Source organism: Rhipicephalus microplus, chromosome 5 (assembly GCF_043290135.1).
Source record: "Rhipicephalus microplus isolate Deutch F79 chromosome 5, USDA_Rmic, whole genome shotgun sequence".
NCBI lineage: Eukaryota > Metazoa > Arthropoda > Arachnida > Ixodida > Ixodidae > Rhipicephalus > Rhipicephalus microplus.
In genome coordinates, this window is record NC_134704.1 from 72,892,250 (window position 1) to 72,908,634 (window position 16,385).

At 44.6% G+C, this 16,385-nt stretch overlaps 1 protein-coding gene across 7 annotated transcripts in view; it reads left to right on the forward strand.

Annotated features, from left to right (window-relative positions):
* hyd (E3 ubiquitin-protein ligase hyd) overlaps positions 1-16,385 on the forward strand; it is a 132,950-nt gene that overhangs the window by 70,111 nt on the left and 46,454 nt on the right. For all 7 annotated transcript variants that reach the window (XM_075895681.1, XM_075895677.1, XM_075895678.1 and 4 more), the window contains exons 24-26: positions 2,419-2,672; positions 8,149-8,315; positions 10,396-10,573. In XM_075895681.1, the coding sequence (XP_075751796.1) occupies positions 2,419-2,672; positions 8,149-8,315; positions 10,396-10,573 (599 nt within the window). The remainder of the gene's footprint in view (positions 1-2,418; positions 2,673-8,148; positions 8,316-10,395; positions 10,574-16,385) is intronic.

Here is a 16,385-nt window from a genome sequence, read left to right on the forward strand (position 1 = left end):
TCGGCCTTTGGATTTGTGCTCATCAAGAAGGTTGCGCAAGGAAGTGCCCATTCTTTTTTTCACATGGTTCACACACTCCTGTTTCTTAATCACCATGTAGCCATACACCTTGTCTTGCGTGAGGGCAAGGTACGTACGGCTGTCACCGTCGCAGAGCACATTGATGTATCGAAGCTTGTACTTGGTAAACGATCTTTCAAACATGATCCTAGCTGCTTCTACTTCCATTTGGCCTGCATTAGCATCGGTGTTCTTTTGGCACTGTGGCTTGTGTTTCTCAAGCCACTCCTCATAGTTGTCGTCACCAGGCTTGGGGCCAACAGCACAGCCTTGGCAGTAGTTGGACAGGACACAGTGGTCCAAGACCAAGCCTGTGTACAGCTCGATTACACAGCCCACGCCAATATGACTTCTGTGCCCCCTCGTCATCCACGTGCCGTCGTAAATGACGTCAATGTTGCCTGGCACTCCTCCTAGGTCCTTGTAGATGTCATGCACCTTCTGTGCACTTTCTGCTTCAATGCGGGTGGCAGCTGATGTGGTGGCAGGGTGGCTGTACTTCCTTTGCAGTCTCTGGTAGGACTTGTGGTGCAGTGCTCGATGCGAAATGTCCATCGCAGAAAAAATGTCATTTATGGCAGATTGTTTTCTGCCAACTGACTGCACAGCCCTCAAAGCACGCACGTTTACCTCAAAGGGGTTCGTTTTTTGTTGCCCGGAGCACCTCGGGGACGACCACGCACTGTTTACTATGCCACAATTGTCACAAAAAAGTCCCATCCTCGCCGCGAGTCCAAGGCAGTGCGTAGTCTCGAGGCGTATCGACCCTTCGTCGCACTTGTTGCACTTTACTGACGAAAGCAGACCGTTCAGCATCTTCTTATTTACAATGAAGAATGTGGAGTCCTTACCGCCGTCATTTTCGTCGCAGCCTTCGTTCAGAAGCTCGAGCTTCCGCTTTGAAGCGGACTTCGATGCTACGGCATCCAAAACATCCCGCCTTGTCTGCGCCCGCTGCGCGATTTCTTCACTGCTCGGAATCTGGGCCGAAACTCGCGATAGAATGTTCGACGCGCGCACGCCCGGAGTTGCAACGGCTGCCGACGCGGTGCCACCGCAATCGGGTTCGCGAGAGCGTCCGTCACGGTCGACGGCATCCGGCGGTCTGACATACGACGATGTGGCACCTTCCATACTCTCGGCCTCACAACAATCAGCGAAGGGTCTGAGTAGAGGCTCCGTGACGCTTGAAGAGCATGCTCCGTCCGGAACTGCGACTGGGACGGCAGCCGCAGTCGTCTGCCCTTTGTTCCAAGCTTTCCGACGCTTGCCGTACTTGTGGACGCTCCGGAACTTTTTTTGCGACAACATAGCACCGCAGTATGAGCAAGCACTCAGAAGAGACCACCGATGTAAACAAAGCTTGGTAAAAAAAGCACGCGAACTATCACAAAAACAGCAAACTGGCAAAAAACGAAGCGCACGCCGGATGATTCTCGACACGGCGGCCGCAAATGCGCTCGCGCTTCCAAGGTTGCCAAGGTGCGCGGCGCAGCTTTGACCAGTAAGAGGTCGCGCCTGCTACCACGTGACCCGCGCAGCCAATTGCCGTTCTTCGTTTTCGTTTTTTTACTTGCTCCTCGCGCTTTTATTTTCACTCGGCGAAATACGAGACCGCGACCATCGGGAAGCCGGCTTTCTCCTCTTTCCAAAGCTACCAAAATGGCGGCCCACAGTCAACAACTTGGCGCGTTTGTGCGGCGTGAACAACACCGTTTCAGGGGCTTTTTTTTCGCACTTTTCGGCGACTGGCCTCGGCAAAAACACTATTTGCGGGATTTGCAGCGCACGTTTCGCTGTAATATTTTAGAACAAGGAAGTTGAAGGTCTGAAGATTACGAAAAAAAAATAAATCAGAAAATCGCATATTTTGACCAAAATCGGCACTTTACTTGCCGCGCCCCCCCTTAAGAGAATGCTCTGAAGACATAGAAGACTGCTGACATTGCAGTTGTAATGCTAACCACGAACTGCAGCAAGATTGAGTGAAGTAAAGTTAATCTTTAGTCGTTTCACCATCAGTGAAAGGAAAAAGGGCGAGCTCAGTGTTTGCAATTTAATATGCACTTGACTTCAGGCGCTAGTTTAGGGGTGGTGCCTCTCACAGAAAGGTGCCCTCGAACTTCATTATAACAAAGTTGCAACTTACATATTATATCTGACAATTTGTTATAAAAGTGTATTAAAACTCTATATTGCAAGACTATTCTTCATTTACTTTGTTATAACCGATATTTCGTTATACCGAGGTTTTGAGTGTAGTGTGGTACAAGACTTGATGTAGGAATTTAGAAAGTGGCTTTGGCATTGTGCTGTCTAGTACTGACTTGTGTACTTGCCCTTTGCCACGTTTTAAAGCTGAGCCAGACATGCCAGACCACGACTTGGAGCCTCCACGGTTCTCCAGACGTGCCTTGGAGAGGCTTCTCAATGACTGGAGTGCCATCAAGACCACCATCATGGCTGGTTACAAAGAAGACGAATCCATTGCCTCTCGCTTGGCTTCTGGCGGCTCTGTGTCTGAAGACCAGCAGCCCCACCTAGTGGCGCAAAATGGGACTGCCCTGCTCGACAAGTTTGTACACTGCCTGCTCGTCAAATGCAGCATTGAGGTGAGAATGGCCACTTCAAGCTTTGAAATAAAGGAAGAGCTGCAGAAAGTGGCACATCTTGAAATGTGTGAATCCTTTTGCCTGTGATACTTCTGTGAACTTTGAAAAGAGATAGAATGATTTGGTCACAGGCCCTCTACTTGATACTACATACAGTCAGATCTTTTTGCAGCAAACCTGAGATCGATTTTTCAGATTAGCGACTTTTTAAGATTTTTGCTCGCAATGTTCATTGGTTAAATGTAGAAATATTTCGCTACTATGAATTTCAGAATAATAAATAGTTCAGAATAACATATTGAGTTTTATTACCCTTGTATCTCTGCAACACTTTCAAAATAACGAATAGTACAGTTAAACCTCATTATAACAAGACGGGCTATAGCGAAATAATGGATATAACGAGCAAATCATAATTCCCCTTGAAAGTCCCCATACAAACCAATGTATTCAAGACCTCGTTTTAACTAGGCAAAATTTGCCTGTTATGGGATATAACGAACAAGTTTTGTTAGGAAGTAAAATTTTGAGCCGATGTCACGACAGTGCACAACGCGAATTTGAGACGGCACGCAACGCGAGAAGTGTATTTAGCAGTTCAAAACTCCCGCCACGCGCCCTCCAGCAACGCGCGCAAAGCAGACGGTACGCGCTGTTTCCGGAGGAGAGTTCGCTGCACGTACGCCGCTTGGCTACCACCGACAGCGGAGCGCTCCGCGAACGTCTCACCCTTTTCTTTTCTTTTGTGTCTTCTTTATATTCTCCCTCTCCCCTTTCTCATGGTGCTGAGGCGCGCTTCCTAATCTTACATACCCCCTTCCCCTTGAGTAACCGGTTCCTAGAGGGCAGCGCAAAGGGCGCCCCTTCCTCTTCACAGTCACTTTCTCTCCAAGTGTTGTCGCTCGCCGACGTGAGCCGCGTTGCTTTTGCGTGCGTGTTTCTTCTCTTTTTCGACTGCTTCCGCCTTTTCTTGTATCCTGCTGCGCTCGTGATTCCAGCTCCTGCTCAACATGAGGATGAAGCGAGACACCGGTGTTGACTTGTACGCTGCGCTCGAAATGCTTCAGGCGGCGTGGATGAGTGTGACGGCGACCAAGATCGCAAACTGCTTTCGACACGCCTCATTTGCCGCCGCACCAGACGCCAGCGATAAGCCATCAGACGAGCCCACTGTGCCGGACGGTTTGGCCACATCAAACGAAGTCGCTACATCATGGACGGCACTTCGTGACGCCGGTGTCGTGCCTGACAGCGAGTCGTTTTGCGACTGTGTGAGTGTGGACTCTGAAGTGGTGGCAACGGAGCAGCTCCTGGATGACGATATTGTGCGCGCTGTCAGTGATCGTAATGAAACCAGTGACGATGACTCTGTCGACGAACAGGAGACAAACGTGCCGACGGCGTCGGAGGCATTAGACGCGGTGGACGTACTGCGCCGCTACTTCGGCGCTCACGAGGGCGGCGAAGATGGCTTGAACATTGCGGCCGCAGCTGAGAGAGCCATCGTTCGCATCAGAAAGATGCATCAACGTCCAATTACGGACTTCTTTGCAGCTAAGTCTGCCTGAAATGCAAGCTGTGTATTTTGAATTGCATTAAAACAGGTGCATGACTTTTTTCCTTTTCATTTGGGAATGCGGTTATTTTGTTGCATACCACCGTGCGGCGGGATGCTATTTCGCCCGCTATTTTTTTTGGGTAAGTACAGTGCATAATATTTGCGGTAAATGCCCGCTACGGCTATAACGAAATATTGGTTATAACGAGCAAATAGCGGCGGCCCTCCAATTTCGTTATAACGAGGTTTAACTGTAGTTTAAAAAAGTTGCTCACATCTGTGAAAACAATGCCCAGTCCCGTACTGGCCTCTATCATCATCAATAGAATGCACGCGTATTTCCTGCCTCCTGTATTCTGATGTGCAGTAGTCCTGCCCTATCATCATCACCATCGCCTGCACTTGTTTTTCGCATAAGGCTTTGCCCCATTGTTGCGGTTCTGTTGGGCAGCTCTACCTGCACACTTGTTACACGGCCATTTTCTTGCCTTTGGATTGGTGGTTATACATTCACGATGAGCTCTGATTCCTTTCGTGCTGGAAGCAGCACGAAAGGAATGCGGCGCAGTAAAAAAAGTGCAGGACTTCACTAAGGAAAGGAAACGAAGATGGCGCTGGGCGGTTGAATGGTGTAAGGTCCCTCGATGAAAAGAGTTTCCTAGGTAGCGACACCTTTCCCTTTCCTCTTCGCCTATGTTTCTGGAGCGCCCCCTAGAAGGTTCAAAACTTTCATCAAAAAGGGAATGCTTGGGTTCAGTTGCTATGGTGAATAGATGTAAAAGAAAAAAAAAAAACAGAACGAAATGAGTCGTAGAATAAATTGTGTCCTTTATGAACATAAATGGTACAACACATGAGCAAGCGGGATGTGCGTTACTCAAATGGCAACGTTGTGCAGTTTTATATTTTACACCACTAGCCACGGCGTCTAGTGTCGTACATTGTAGTTCGTCCAGTTATAACTAGTCTAGTTCTCCGAATGTGTTTTGTTCGAGCTGTGACACACTGAACGTGCTTCTTGCTGAATCTTGTCAGTGACCACAGGGCGTGACGTTTTGACGAGCGATTACAGCCGGCTTGTGCACACGCAAGAAAAAACCACAGCCAGGCCGGTACGAACGCTTGACTAGCAGCACTGCGATGACGGTTTTTTTTAATGTGCCCACTTTGACAACCGCGATGCCAGGTGATTCTGGTGTGGTGCGCGGATTTTCCTGAAAAGTGAGAGTTCTACAGGTGAGGCGTCTCGAAGCAGCATGTTTCGGCTCATGCTGGAACTGGTCAGGCGTGAAATGTTTCTGAAGGTGCGTTAATTACACGCTCCAGCTGCTCTGTATACGTGCATACGCACAAGTATTTTTAACAACTGGCATGCACTAGACGGGGCTTAAACGCGCTCCTGGGGTTTCAATAAAAACCGACAAATAAACTCGTTTTGCTGATCCATGTCGCCGTGCGTCGACGGAGTTTCACAAAAGCGTTCGTGTGAAATGTTTCATAGCTACACTTCACAGCGTGCTTCATTTCGGATAGCACAAGGTAAGTTGAAGAGAGCGAAATTGTTTTTTGTTGTTTTACGGCAACAGAGAATTGTTGAAAAACTTGTATGTTGCATTGAACGAGCACTGCAAAACAATCTTGGCCAATTGAAGCGCTCCTCCTCTTCAGTTTACGTCCTGGCTACGATTTCATCTTCGGTCACGGCGAGAATCCAGCTGCAGCCATATGTGCATGCGTACTCGTTTTGAACGTTTTGCATAATAATAAATACCACTCCCAGCCTTTTGCAAGATCATGTGCAAGGAATGCATCAATCACAGACACGGATTTCAGAGAAATGGAGGGGTAAGTGAGAGAGTGAGGAAGACTGCTCAAGAACAATGAGCGACGTCTAGGAAACTTGTTTCATCTAGGGACCTTAAAATAGTGTGGGAACAGTGCTCGCTTGAAGTTGGGCTTATCTCGGCGTTTGTTAGTCTGGTGTAGCGTATTATTCGTTGCTAGCGGATTTGAGGTTCTTTTACAATGTATTAGACGTTCCTTATCACAGGAGAGGTAGTCAGTTATACTTGCAACTAGAGCTGTGCGAATAGCAAAATTTTTGGCACCAAGCGAATTCAAATATTGAAGTGCGAGGGCAAATCAAATAGAATATTTTTTTAATATCACTAGAAAATGTTTTCAGTACTGCTAAGTGAAATTGCAGAAATAAATAATGGGAGAGGATTCCTAAGCATATTCTCATGAGGTTGCAACATGGTGCTTCTAGGTTAAGCGCTGGTGTGGTGGTCTTTCATAGTTGTCTTATGAAGAATGAGGCAATGCAGAGGCGTAATTGTGTTTGTTCACATGACTTGGTGCTACTAAAATGTTGCCGACAACACTTCACACAAGAAAGACAAAGATGCTAGTATTTCCTCAGCCTCTCCTTCTATTTCAACTTCTGTGGAAGCTCGACTGATGTGGCTGGGGTATTCCTACTTCTAGTTCGGAGTTCCCCATCTGGCTCGCGGACGTTAATATACAAAAGAGCCTGAAATTTTGGATTAGCATCTTATTTTTTGGTATTGCAGCCGAAATTTCAGGTTGAGATCAGCATTTATTGAACCCCCAATATTTCCCTGAAACATTTGCATCTATTATCTGTATGTTGGAACCAATGTTTCTTCTATTCAATACAATTGTGACCATAGCAGAACTTGAAAAGCAGCCCTGCCGGAGTGCGAATGGGTGTTGGGGTGAAGCATATTAAAACCCTGAAGGGGCTGCTGTCAAGCGGATGTTGACTGTATTTGTTTGGAGATGTTTGAATAGCTTGAACAGCAAAGTTTTGGTGGGAATAAAATCAAATAGCAAACACTATCAAGAAAATGTTCGAAATTTCGAATATTCACGTGCCCCTACCCAAGGCTTGATCGTAGCATTCATGCAGTGCTCTGAAGGCATGCATGATTTATATCCAGTGTGGAAATTAAACTGCTGACCTATTCTGGATCTGCTGCTGAATAAACCTGGCTTGATAATGCACATTCATGGATTGATACTAAGCCATTATCAAGGCATGCAGCAGAAACAAAACTAGTACTTCTTTTACTTAGTCGCTATCATAGATTTTCCTTAAATTACCTGAAGGTGACTCTGGCACCGTGATGGTTCAGCCACCATGGCACTGGTGGGTAGTACTCAAATTTGCCTAGTCTTCATGGTTGGGGTATCCGAATGCACTTGTGGCTTTGTTTGTGGCTTTGTTTATTGCTGTGTTTTGGTGTTGTTTTAAGTAAAGGAGTGGACCGTTCTGAACTTGGTGAGTCGATTAGACTTGGTGATCCTAAAGGTTAAATTAGTGAAGTGGAACTGCGAAACTGTTGCTGAACTTTGTCTCGCGGCAAAGTGAATCCAGGCCCCAAGAAGCCAAACGGGTTTTCGTAGATGGGGCCCATACAGTTCGCATGCACTAAGTAAAATAGAACACTAAACAAGTTTTCTGAAATGTGGGTCGCGAGCAGTGTGTTTGTGGTAAATTGTGGATGGCAACCACGCCTTCCTGAAGGCCCGAGGCTATTCAAGTTACTCGTGAATGTTGTTTTCGTTCTTTTGTGTTGCACATTTTTGGCACATCGTGCATGCCCTGCTTTAACGATTGACCTCGGAGTGCTGGCAGATGAGTTTGGCGGCAGACTCAGTTGTGGTGAAATCTGAATTGGCCGTGGGGCTTCATTGTAAAACCTTGGGGATGTTTCTCACAATCATGCTTCCTGCATGTTGAGTGACGGTAGATAGTGTTCTCAAGTTTGTCACTTCACTTCACTTTTCTCTGTTTTCAGTTTTTTATTGATTCAAAGGTAATTGAATTGCAGACTACACGTAGAACATTTCTTGAAAACTGCCATCCTCAAGGGTCTTTGATGATTATTGCAGATGCTGGACACACTGCTTACCACTCTTGTGCGAGAAATCCAAAATGAAAACATTCCTGGCAGGGCAGCTGAAGCCCGCAGGGTCGCCCACCGCTTTGTGCGCAGTGTTACGCGCATTTTCGTGATACTGTCTGCGGAAATGGCCCCCAATACTAGCCGCAAAAAGAGGTGAGGACAGTAGTCACGTGGAGTGTATTCGATGTATTTCTTGATGAAATACATCGAATATACTTCTTTTCTTTTTGATACTGTGTGGCAGCCTTGACAGAATTTTGAAGTCTTATGCAGCAGCTTGTATAATGTACTTAAATGGATTTGTCTATAAAATGGTAACATTTGTTTAGTTTCTGTCATGACAATTAAGTTGCACTTAATTTTGTAATTTTTATGTCGTGGTCTGTGTATCAATTATTCAAAAGCTGTTTGATGCTGGAGATCTGTGGCTAAGGACAAATTATTGTTAAAGCTGTCAAAAACAGAAAGAATTCCAAATTTAGGGGATTCTGGAGGTCAGTGAAATTGTGAAGATAGGCTGCTGGGGGGGGGGGGGGGGAAGAGCACACACACACTGTATGGAGCCTCTGAAATAGGGCCGTTAAATGTTGTTAATCAATCGACTTGCATCTGAACCAGACAATCAATGTGGACTGGTGGCTTGCGGCACGGTTGAGACGCTATTGGTGTTTTCCCGCAAGGCAATGCGGAGCGCTGATTGGCTAGAGCAGCGCATTCATATCTATCATACGAGCATAGAGATTCCGCTATTCTGCTCTGATTGCAGGCTGTGTAGACACTTGCAGTGGCGGAACTGTGCTGTCAGCTGTAACAAGTAGAGAATCTGACACTTCTAGTGCGGCTGGAGCCACAAATGCACCGAGTGTGTCCGAGACTGTCGGACTCTGTAGTTGCCCCGAATTAGTGCTATTGAGCACAACGCCGAGTGTTTCTGACATCACCGGACCTGGCTCTTCGATGCTTTAAACGCAAAAATTAATTACAAGCGACACCAAAGATATATATAAGGTGAGAGAAGAAAAGAGTGCATAAAAAAAAAAAAACACTTCTAGCTATTCTGCTCGAGTTTTCTGATGAAAACACAAGTGTTGAAACTTCCTGGCTTGTTTTCTCAGAATAGATTTGTTTGCTAGTTGTGCTGAAGAATGCCAACACTCAGTTTGCTCATCATAAATTGAAAAAAAAAAAAAACTACTTTGTAGCACCCTTGGATATATATCAAAGAATGACCACAATAAATTTCAGTTTTCTACTGTGTCCTGGGATTTCTCACGGCTCAGGCACCCTGTTAAAGCTCAGCAACACTGGAACTTAAAAAAAAAAACACAGCTTCATAAAACTTCGCAGTTGCTCTAGTTGTGGTGTAGGGAACATGCCCTGAAAGATTCATCCAGGTATCTTTAAAAAAACAAACAAATAAGTGGTGAATTTTGATGAAGGTGAAACTTTAAAGGCCATTTTCTCTGAAGTGTGTTTTGGGCATTTAGTGTTGCTTGTGAAAAGCGTAGCGTAACAGTGCCTGGACAGATTTTGATTTTTTTTAATTCTTGAAGTCTTGTTGACAGGATGGCATTATTCATTACCTTCTTTAGCGCCTGTTTTTTTTTTGTGTGTGTGTGTGTGTGTGTGTGTGTGTGTGTGTGTGTGTGTGTGTGTGTGTGTGTGTGTGTGTGTGTGTGTGTGTGTGATAACTAGTGCGTGAGAAGTTCTGATGCAATGCATAAAGCTGATGGGGATGTTACATGTAAAAAAAAAAAAAGGAATAGGCAATTTTTGATAATTCCATTCTGGGTGGTGGTCTTTTGAGTAAAGATCAAAACCACTTGGACTTTCCTGACCTTATACAATGCTAGGCTTTTCACAAGCAGACTATGTCCTCAGATGATGTATCATAGTGTAATTTGAAAACTACTTGAGATATCGCAATGAAACTTCATGTACAGCTATTTGAGATGCTGTTCAGTATGCCTGCCAAATTTCATTACTTCAGGTCAACAAACAAATGTTTTTTTTTTTTTTTTTGAACGCCACTTCTCCCCTTGACAGATATTTCGAGGTATCGGAGCTAAAAGTTGTTGAGTATTTACTGCATCACGCAAAAGGTGTGCTGTCCTTTCTTCCACCTCCCCCTTTCCAGTTCTCCACTTGGCTGGTAGTCATGTAACAGTCATTTCCGTCTCTGTAGTTTTCAATTGCATTCTGTTTCATTTTGACTCGACGCATTGTTCTGCAGCATGTCTGGTGCAACGCAGCCGCTGATGAAGTGTCGACGAGTGTTCCAGTCGCTAGTGACGTTGTCAGTAGAAGAGCTGTGCGAGGCAGCCGATGCCCTGATAGCTCCTGTGAGGCTGGGCGTGGCTCGCCCCACGGCATCCTTCAACCTGGTTTCTTCATGCATAGATGCCATTCAGGTCAGTTCAAAGCTTTCAAGGGGAACTTCATCCTCCGTAATATATTTGTGTTGTCTGTACTGCTCTGTTATCACCCAAAAGGAAACTTAGGTGACTACATTAAGAGAGGATATGTGCAATAAGAAGGCTTGTGCGAATATTCGAATACTTCGACTATTCGAACGAATAGTTCAGTATTTGAATTCGCTTCGATTCGAATTTAAGTTATCGAATATTTCCGAAGTATTCGCAATGAACGAATAAATGTATATTAATCCACCTGTCACCGCCTGTAAGGTGGTTTCACTGCAATGTAGGGCTGCTAGGCCGTGAAAGAACCTACCCAGGAAAAATTCGCTTTGCCGCAAAGCCTCCCTTTAATTTAAAGGGGTTCTGCAACACTTACTGAACATATTCAAAAAATGCTGCCGATCGGTAATCGAGGCTATTGAGAACATGCAAGGCAAATATTGTAGCACAGCACGTGGCCTGTAATTCACAATAAATTTTCAAAGCCAGAAATTGCTTTCTTCCCACGGCAAATGACACTACAAGCTCAAATATCACTTGTCACAGCCAAGAAGGAATATACGGCTCTGGTCACAGCCATTGGCTGATTTGAGCTTGGCACGCTCGTCAATACCGGGGCCGCCGCTTGTCCTTGAGTATGTGCGCAATTGCACTGAAAAGCCGCGTGTTCGAAAAAAATAAAAGATGATCAAGGTCACGAAGTGCATGTGACGTATTTTCTTTCGCCATGCCGTTTCTCCCTGCTTGGCTTCCAGCTATTTCGTCGGGACCAGCAGAGAGAATGCAATTGCAACGTACAACAAATTTTTGGAACTCCGCTCCTACTGGACTGATTCTAGAAACTTTGCTGCGATAAATTTGTGAGGCAGCAAGCATGTTCACTGACTCCATAGCTACTTGAAAAAGTGTTGCCCGGCCCCTTTAAAGAAACAAGTTACCCTCAAATCAATTCTTCATTTTTTTAAGCTTGTTATGAAGGCTTATATGATCCAAGTATAATGAATTTTAAAACGTTAAGTATCTTACAGGTTACCACTCGCATCTTGCCGAAACTACTACTCAAAGTTGTTTCGACTTCCTTTGAACAAAAAAAGGGGGGGGGGGGGGCATTCACATAGAGGCCCTATTTCATTTTGAAAGAAATATTGTGCAGATAAGTTAGGTCATGATAAATATTCAATTTTTTTCATATGTAATAAATACCGTTCGAATTTGATTTGAAATTATTCTACCGAAATCTCTATTCACTTCGAACCTAAAATTCAACTGCAGGCGCAGTTGGGTCGGAACTAAACCAAACTAATTTTACAACGACGATATCATCGGCCGATTCAAATACTTCACTAGTGGCCAACATGCTAAGACAACTTTATACTATATTCCAATACACTAAATCAACATGAAAACAAACACAACGTAATGTGAAGGTGGCGGCGCCACTGCTCGACTCGCCACGATGGGCCCATGAGAAACGGCCTGCGGCGCCAGTGCCGCAGACCCGCCGCGGGAGAGCTACCGTCCGTGCCAGCTTCCACACACCAAAAATAGCCGCCAGCCAGCCTCGCCACCAGGCGTCACTGCTGGCGCTACCACGCCAACCATGATGATGATGACGATAACGCTCGAGAGCACAACGCCACCTACCACTCAGTGGTTGTGTACCCTAGATGCGGCTTATCTGCGGAACACGTGTGCTCCACTAGGCGTAAACGGCTTTACAGCTGGGAGGTGATTTAGACTCCAACCAAAAGTTTTGAAGAAACCCAACGTTTCGAAACCGACTTGGTTCATTTCTCAGGGGTGACTGCCTGGCTTTACAGCTGTGTCAGCACTCCCACAGTGTTGCTTCTATTTCTTGGGCACATATTTGTTCAAGAGAGTTAATGTTAGCGCTTTACCTGTTCCAATCTTGTACATTGCAGCACAATAACAATACTTTTATTCAATTTTTCTGTTTTCAGTGCAATGTAAGCATTTCGTGCAAAATGTCAGTACACGCTCAACATTTGTTGTGTCTGTTACTTTGTTTTTTGAAATACAAAACTTAAATGTCGATAATCACTATGGGAAGCGATGCATTTGACAAAATCTTGGGGAACGAATCATAAAACGAATTCAAAATGTTTTATATAGTGGTATTAAGGGAAATTTTACATCACATACAGTTGAACCCCTTTATAAGAGGCATGCTTAAGTCGGCAATTCTTGTCTTTGATACAAGAGGTCTCTTATATGCAAGGTTCATATGCATACGCACACCAGTTTGCATATGCATATGTATGCATACGCACATTTGTGTCTCTTATACCTATTTGTCTCTTATATCCGTATCTCTTATAAAGCGGTTCGACTGTACTTTGTTCACTGTAATAAGTGTATTTTGTATTTCGTAAATTGTATTACATATTATGCACTCATATATTCCAAACTTTTTTAACTGGGCATAAAAACGTGGGCATAATTAACCAAAATGTTTTGTTGCTCATGCTTTCACTCAATAGAAAGTTATGGCACTATGTTGAAATCGAACATTCTGAACCAATATGGTATCTGTTATCTTGTGTGTTAACTTGTATTCCAGATGGCTAGAAAGTAAAGGATTTTCTATTTTTCATAAGCAGCTTAAGTACAAAATTTTGCTGTATTTCAGATTATCTTTTCTCTCCATCTTTCAGTGTGGCGTAAGCATTTCTTACTCATTTTGCTGCTAAACTTGATGTTTTGCAGTGGATATTATGCCATGACAAGTTAAAATTTAGAGATTTTCAGGAAAGCATGTTTTTGCCATTCTGCAGCAAAATGTTGCGAAACAGTTATCATTATATTAACTTACACTTAATATACCCATCATCGTATACAGTCAAACCCCGCAATAACAAAGTTCGCTATATTTAAATTTTCACCTCAATGAATAATGTTCGATTCCCCGTCAGTTCCGCATAGATGCAAAAGATGTCACATCACAACGAATGCTTTTCCTGAATATTCCTGCTTTAACCAAGTCTTCGCGAGCAACACCCAATAGGAAAAAAAAACTGGCCTAGGATTGCCACGGAATTTCACTGCCAACTCGGCCATTTCTCAACAACTCGTGCATCCAGAGCGCACGTATGGCCGTATTGCAACAACTGTGTCGTCATCGGGGGCACTCTTTTTGCCACCACATGCACATATAGCTGTTCAGATGCTCGGCAATAGCTCGCCCATCCACCATGATGTGGCTGGTGGATTCGATGTACGTGCGGGGCGTGGCAGAATCGCAACCATATTATTTTGACGTCGCGCTCAAAACAAAACTACCGCTCGTTGTCACTAGCCATGTGACTATGAATGATAACTACGCGTCTTAAAGGCGCACACGCTAGCAGCGCGCACCTAGACCCAGCGTAACTGCATTCTGCCGAAACCACTGCAAACTCGCCCATAGTCGTGTCAAATACGACTATGGGCGACTACGAAAGTGCGTGCGCAGTCATCGTGCACTGACTCAACCCAATATTGCTTGCCGTAATGGTGCGAACAACGATATCAACGACGATGTTTTTAAGTGGAGACGCTGGTCTTGAAATGAAAATGTTTGTTATTGGAGATATTGTAATGAAATTAGGTGATGTATATGTATTTTTTCCTCCTCTTTTCAAAAATGTAATTACTTTTAGTGTACACCAATTAGTTATCAAATTGTGAGATCATAAGTGAAGTCTATGTGATTTGTTACGGATCATTAAGGCACTTTCCCTCAATATTTTTAGGTTCTGTTTAAGATGCAGCTGTAGTCAAAGACCTGCCATATGGAGCTATGCTCCTTATATTGTCACTGAGGTACATCATATAAAAATTCTCATTTTCATTGATGCTGCACAATTTTGAAATTTAATTAGCCTATATTATTGATCATAACATTTCATATGTCCCTCTATGCCACAAAAAATAGCATAGCTCCACAGTCCTGTTTCTTACAAGTTCATCGGTATAAAATTTTTAAAATTACTTCGCAGAAACTTGATGAAAAGTTCCGTAAGGCTGGTCAGGTTGGCAAAAAATGTGAAGCTGAGAAAATTGCATTTGATGTTTCGAGATGCACTGGAAAATTTTCTATAAGGAACTTTGACCACAAAATTTATACACATGTTCCCCATCTATTCCCTGCAAAACAAAAGAAAATGCCCCTTATTTCACACTAAAAATCATTTTTTTAAAAATTTTCCAATGTGTAGAGCATTATCAGAACCCCACCATAATAAAGCTGTTGAAGGGTTATGGAAAAGCCATGGGGAATGAGGCTCAAACAAGTAGCTGTTAGGCAGCATGCTGCCCTGGGTAATAAGTTGCTGAGCCAGTAAAAATATACAGTCGACGTTCTGATTTCCCATACCCTCAAGGGACCATGAAAATGTCTAGAAAATCGAATGCACCTAAAAATTCACCTTTTTTTATAGGTATTTTTTGCTGACGGAGAGGGTCACGTCAGGAATACCAAATTCTCACTGCAATCTTGCGAATGCATCGTTAAGGTGGCTCTGGAAAGAGCCGTTCATTAAAAAAAATTATGTGGCCGTACTACCTCAGTGGTCAACACATTGGCCCAAAAAAGTCTCCTATTTTCTTTTGCACAGCATTCTGTATGCCTGCGATGTCTGCTTCAATTTAAGCTACACGTCATGCTGTAGCTGTTCACTGATGACATCAGTGCTCGCGTCAACTCCAAGCTCGTTGGCTGTGTAGGTGCTGCCGAAAATCTGATGGCGAAGGCCATCAGATATAAGCGGCGACTCCAAGGAGGTCGAACTTTCGCTGGGTAGCAGACTTCCCGGACAGAACGGTCCTTGTTTGCGCCGATTTCTCAACTCACTGTGCCTGCTCCGCCGTTGAGTAGTACACAGCATCAATCTGAAGTGTATCGCACATCGAATTTGGTCCCATGGCATCGTCAGTAGATAGCGTCATTAAAGTTTCCGGCAGATCCAACGGGGCCGGCCGCAACTCCGACTCAGCTGCCATAGGCGCACTTGTAGCCGGCGCCTTCTTGTTCCAAGGCCATTTCTTACGACTTCCAAAAGCTCGTCGCTTTGATGGTTTCAAACGAGAGTCTCCAGGCATCTCGATCGCGGTAAAGAAAGCACCGGTGCAAAGCGTAAACACAGTGCGTCGAGAAACACGCATGATCGTAAAAGCAGACGCACACAAACGGACAGACACAACGGCGAACGCAACACAAAGAAAAAAAAAAAAAGATCACTCATCGGTCACACCAGCCACTCGGAAAGGCGGGCTTGAAAAGTGCCCCGCGTGGGAGTGGATCGGCGATCCTGAAACGACCTTCAGAAAACCTGCGACAGCAACCATCCTATTTGAGCGACACCATTTTGAGATGGCACAAAATGTGCACAAGGAAAACAGCTTTACATCAAGCCCAAAATGGCGGGGCTCGGTCCGCTGCAATGCACATGGCAGGCGCGGAAATTTCAAACAAATTTCATCCTTTTAGGGGCATTTTAGTGTGATCGGGGTGCACTGAAAGCCAATTTTATTGCGTTTCTCGACCGAATTTATCGTTAGCAATTGGAAAGTATGTGCTCAGAAGTACAAGCGCCCCGAAAATAAGCTTTGAAACAAATCAATTTCTTGGCCATTTCTTACCGTTCTAAGACCTGCATCAGCCCTTGAGTCACGCGCACGTCCAGCGCAGTGCGCACAGATTGCAAACGGAACTACTGTTTGTCGCAATCGCTGCGCTGAAAACCCCGGTCGCTATCGTCTTGTTCATTGATAGCGAATACGATCCAAAGGTGTGCAACTAACA